This window comes from Triticum urartu, chromosome 4 (assembly GCF_003073215.2).
Source record: "Triticum urartu cultivar G1812 chromosome 4, Tu2.1, whole genome shotgun sequence".
Taxonomy (NCBI): Eukaryota; Viridiplantae; Streptophyta; class Magnoliopsida; order Poales; family Poaceae; genus Triticum; species Triticum urartu.
The window spans coordinates 602,957,324-602,962,345 of record NC_053025.1 but is presented as its reverse complement, the minus strand read 5'-3'; the positions used below and the strand labels follow the sequence as shown (position 1 = coordinate 602,962,345).

The following is a 5,022-nucleotide window of genomic DNA, read 5'->3' as shown; positions in this document are numbered from 1 at the left end:
GGGCCAGACGAACCGGGACCAATGCCCCCACGAGGCCCGGCAGGCCCCTGGCCTCACGAACCGGGACCAATGCCCCCATGGGTCCCGGTTCTGGACTGAACCGGGACTAATGGGCTGACCCGGCCTGAACCAAAGCCTTCTTTTCTACTAGTGCAACTCCTTCTTTAGGAGTAGAGATAAAACAGAAAAAAGAAACCAAAAAAGAAAACATAGAATAAAAAAGGAAACTAAAAACACGCGCACACGTCAAATGAGCCGAACAACTTTGATTATAGTTAATGTTTTTGGTAAGATTTGACTTGATTTGGGTAGAAGTAATGAAAGGCATGAAAAGTTTGGATTTAGTTGAGATTTTCTTAAGATTTGATTTAGTGAGATTTGACTTGATTTCCAATGCCGACAGCAAATTCCTTCGATATATGTCTGTTTTTGTGTACGGACGTGGTCCGCCGACATGATACGGGAGAGCGCGATCCAACGCTAATTGCAAATTATCCAGCTGGGAGAAGAAAAGGTACGTCGACCATGCATGTGGTGGAATATTTGTGTGCTGGAAGGAGAGAGAAGAGGGGAACCATGCATATGCTAATGGAAGGAGAGAGAGAAGAGAGGAACTATGCATGTGATTGGTCAATTGCATGTCCGACTCTGATAAAACTCCCACACGTTTGTTTCTAAAATACCGGAATTTGGATGTCCGGACAACGCAGACTTATACAGGTCTCATTGAATTGCAAAAGGAACCAATGTGTTTCGCGCGCTCAGTGCACCAGTAACGCCACACTGCCCACAGGTTCATATCTGCGTTTGCGGCGGCAGTGGTATACGTAGAGATACAATAACGAGGACTCTGGAAACTGCAGCGTCTTTCATGGCAGACCGGTAACGCGTTCGTTCCTACTGAGTACACCGCACGTCTGCGCGGTCACATTTACAGCCAAATCCCAAGAGTCGTTCGTATACATACAGATACAGGGGAGGGAAGCGAGCCCTGCCGGAAACGAAACACCATTCGTCGCTCCCTCGCCTCCCATCAGCGCGCACTAGTCCTTCCCTGCCTCCTCCTCTTCTCGGGCGCGCGCCGCCTCTGCCTCGGCAACGACAGCAAACACCGGCTAGCCAGCCAAGAAAGAGGCGCCGACATGGCCATCCCGCTCCAGGCGAAGAAGCAGCAGGAGAACGGAAGCAAGGGCGGCCAAGGCAGCGACGTGGACGGCGGCGACGACAACCCTTCGGCGGCGGAGGAGCTGCGGGAGCTGTGGCGCATGGCGGCGCCAATCACAGCGCTCAACTGCGTGGTGTACCTGCGCGCCATGGTGTCCGTGCTCTGCCTGGGCCGCCTCGGCCCGCTTGACCTCGCCGGCGGCGCGCTCGCGATCGGGCTCACCAACATCACTGGCCACAGTGTGCTCTTCGGCCTCGCGTCCGGGTTGGAGCCGCTCTGCGCGCAGGCCTACGGCTCCCGCAACTACGACCTGCTCACGCTCTCCCTCCACCGCGCCGTGCTGCTGCTCGCCATCGCCGCCGTCCCCATCGCGCTGCTCTGGCTCAACGTCGGCCCCATCCTGGTCGCGCTCGGCCAGGACCCGGCCATCTCCGCCTCCGCCGCCGCATACGCCGCGTGGGCGCTCCCGGACCTCGCCGCGCTGGCCGTGCTCCAGCCGCTCCGCGTCTACCTTAGGTCCCAGGGCATCACCAAGCCCATGGCCGCCTGCTCCGCCGCCGCCGTCGCGCTGCACATCCCGCTCAACTTTCTCCTCGTCTTCCGCATGGGCTTCGGCGTGCGCGGCGTCGCGGCAGCGCAGGCGCTCACAAACACAAACATGGTGCTCTTCCTGCTCGCCTACGTCCGCTGGGCGGGTGCGTGCGACGACACGTGGAGGGGCTTCGCGCGGCCCGCCGCCGTAGCCAGCGGGCTCGGCGGCCTCGTCCGCCTCGCCGTGCCCAGCTGCATCGGCGTCTGCCTCGAGTGGTGGTGGTACGAGGTCGTCACCGTGCTCGCCGGCTATCTTGCCAACCCCACCGCCGCCGTCGGCGCCGCGGGAGTCCTCATCCAGACAACCAGCCTGATGTACACCGTGCCCATGGCGCTCGCCGCCTGCGTCTCCACCCGGGTAAGAATAAGATTAGGAAAGGACACTAGCCCGCCATTGGTGTCAACTTTCCAAAAGGAAAAAAAATCTTTGATTCGTGAAATGAACACTTGCCCGCCATTGTCATCAACTTTCCACAAAGAATTATTATTATTTTGATTCGTGTCGATCACCCAACTGCAAAATTCCTTTTGGGGTTTCAATCACATCGCATCGCATCGATCGACCGATCCGTTAGTGATGTGGGCGAGAGGTTGTTATATTGCTGGTGATGATGAGTTTGTTGTGAGCATGCATCATCATCCGACGTATCATACGTAGGTTGTGCCGGCACATCCCTCTTGCTCACACATTTTCTGGTGCTCTCTTTCCTTTTTTTTTGCACCTTCTGTTTTGCATGATACGCGACCGATATTCACTTCCGTTTTTGGTCCCATGCATGATTTACGAGACCAAGCTTAATTTTTTCCTCCATTTTTTACGCCATATTTTGGGGTCACTTTGTACCATCTGTTTTCGGAAATGAAGATTTCTTTGCCCTGCATGCATGCTTTTTAAAAAGAAAATCCGATTTTCTTGAGCTAAACTCTGTCAAAACATCCTGTATATTGGGTTCTTTAACACTTCGAAGATGTGAGCTTGTTTTTGGGAGACACCCAAGTCTGTCTAGCTGCTTTGAGCTACTCTTGTCAAAACATAGTTTCATTCAATATCAGTCAGAACAAAAGTTGGATGCACCGCACACACTTGCTTAGCTAGGCTAGCTCCACACATTTGCCCTAGACCTACTTCCAAAACGGCAAAATAAATGTTGCCATGCTTCCGTTGAACCACAAAATATCTTGCAACTATATAGCTGCTAGACGTATAGTACGTAGTTGAGCTTGGGCGTGCTGCCTACATATTTTCCTCTCTTTTCAGTTGAAAAAAAATGTTTAGTTTGTCTACATACTTCAATTTGGGTACATACTGCATACTCTAGTATTTAGAGCATAACATTGAAAAAATTACCTAAAAAACGCACCTGATCGGGTAGACGGAATATTTGGACAGAATTAACTGCCATATATTCCCCTAAGAAAAAGGAAAAACTGACATATATTCCGAGTCCCAAAAGACACACTCCCACGTTCCTTTCTTAGGTAGATTCCCAGGTAGCTAGACTAGACAGCTGCTGTTTTTACCCCAGGTAAAATAGTGCGGGTGAAAAGTTTAGTTTTACTAGTTACAGCGACGAGACACAGAAACGACAAGGTTCGTAGTGGTAGTAAAAGCTTTGCTTGCTTTCTTCTTCTTCCACTGGTCCATGGCATGGCCTCGTCTGGTCTCTTCGTGGCAGAACGCACACAATTGCACCACTGTGCACACATAGCAGCTGAGTTGACCAATCAATGGCCGCTGCAGTAGCTAGCCGCCGGGCCACATGCGGCAGCAGTGCTCCCACTGCTCAGTTGCCGGAAAAGACAAGACCAGCTCCTCACTCCACTGTGGGCACTGTTTGTTTCTGCAGTGCACACCATTTCTGTGTTTGTGTTAATCGATCGAGCTTGTTGAGCTTGAGCAGGGCATGCATGGTGGTTTTTCTGACTTGCATGGTGGGTGGGTGGATGCATGCAGGTGGGCAACGAGCTCGGCGCCGGGAAGCCGCGGCGTGCGCGGATGGCGGCGACGGTGGCGCTGTGGTGCGCAGCGGGCGTGGGCCTCGCGCACGTGGCGTGGACGGCGGCCTTCAGCGCGCAGTGGGTGTCGCTCTTCACCCGGGAGCCGTCGGTGGTGCTGCTGGCGTCGGCGGCGATGCCGCTGCTGGGGCTGTGCGAGCTGGGCAACTGCCCGCAGACCACGGGGTGCGGCGTGCTGCGCGGCACGGCCAGGCCCGCCGTGGGCGCCCGCATCAACCTGCTCTCCTTCTACCTCGTCGGCACGCCCGTGGCGGTGCTGCTGGCGTTCGGGCACGGGCCGCTGTCCGGGTTCCGCGGGCTGTGGTACGGGCTGCTGTCCGCGCAGGCCGCCTGCGTGGCTCTGGTGCTGGTCGCCGTCGTGTGGCGCACCGACTGGCGCGTCGAGGCCATGCGCGCGCGGAAGCTGACCGGCACCGGCGCGGACACGACGGCGACGGCCACCGAGGGGGAGGAGCAGGAGGAGATGAGGCGCCTCGTGGCGGGCAACGGCCTGGAGGCGGACGTCGACGTGTAGCGAGCCGTTCCTTTCGGTGGAACCACCTAGTTTAGCTCTACGTGCGGTGCATCGCGGTGACATGCTAAAATTAAGCCAGACTAGCCATTCCACTCGTAGGGCAGGCATAGCATATTGCAGCACCGAGTAGCTGGCTAGCTTTAGTTATTGTGGTGAGCCACACAGCTCACAGATTTGCTGCTGCATGCATGCTTGCAGCTGGGCCTAAGCGGTGGTGTGTTCGCATTGAAGTAGTACGGTTGCTGCTTGGAGAAATGGGCTAGCTAGCTAGCAAGCTAATCAAGCTAGAGATCTTGATCGAGCTAAGCAAGTTCATTCCAAGTTACACGCACTTCATTTTCTGTATGGGCTAAACAAGTTCATTAGCGCTTGATTTTGGGATTAATGGGGATGCATGCATGCCTTGAAAAAGAAGCATGGAACCTTTGCATTTGCCATTGCTTTGTGCCGCATACAAGAAAGTTGGGTAATATTGTACTTGGATAGGATGCTAACCTGCACTGAATGTGAAGGATCGAGGAGCTTGCTGTGTGATGATCATATCGGTGTCTCGATCTGATCCTGTTTTATTCCTTTCTCGTGTAAGTGTATCAACTAGCATGGCTTTATGGGAAAGTGGTAGCGGCTTTGCTCGTCATATTCGCCTCCCCTTTGCCGAGGACAACGTATCGCTACGTCTCGCTTTCGCCTTTCTCTCTACCTAGAGCGGGGCCGGCTGAAGCCTTAGCTTGAGCCC

The 5,022-nt window shown here is 54.6% G+C and overlaps 1 protein-coding gene across 1 annotated transcript; it reads left to right on the top strand.

Annotated features, from left to right (window-relative positions):
• Positions 1–842: 842 nt before the first annotated feature.
• On the top strand, positions 843–4,720 carry LOC125553084 (protein DETOXIFICATION 54-like). The gene is made up of 2 exons (XM_048716839.1): positions 843–2,114; positions 3,711–4,720. Exons 1-2 carry the CDS (start codon positions 1,143–1,145, stop codon positions 4,284–4,286), a joined length of 1,548 nt encoding a protein of 515 aa, XP_048572796.1. The 5' UTR covers positions 843–1,142; the 3' UTR covers positions 4,287–4,720.
• Positions 4,721–5,022: the final 302 nt, after the last annotated feature.

Excerpts from the sequence above, each read along its gene's own strand:
- LOC125553084 (XM_048716839.1), top strand. The coding sequence starts at position 1,143 with ATGGCCATCCCGCTCCAGGCGAAGAAGCAGCAGGAGAACGGAAGCAAG. Across the intron at positions 2,115-3,710 it reads CCGCCTGCGTCTCCACCCGG|GTGGGCAACGAGCTCGGCGC; the intron begins GTAAGAATAAGA and ends GGATGCATGCAG.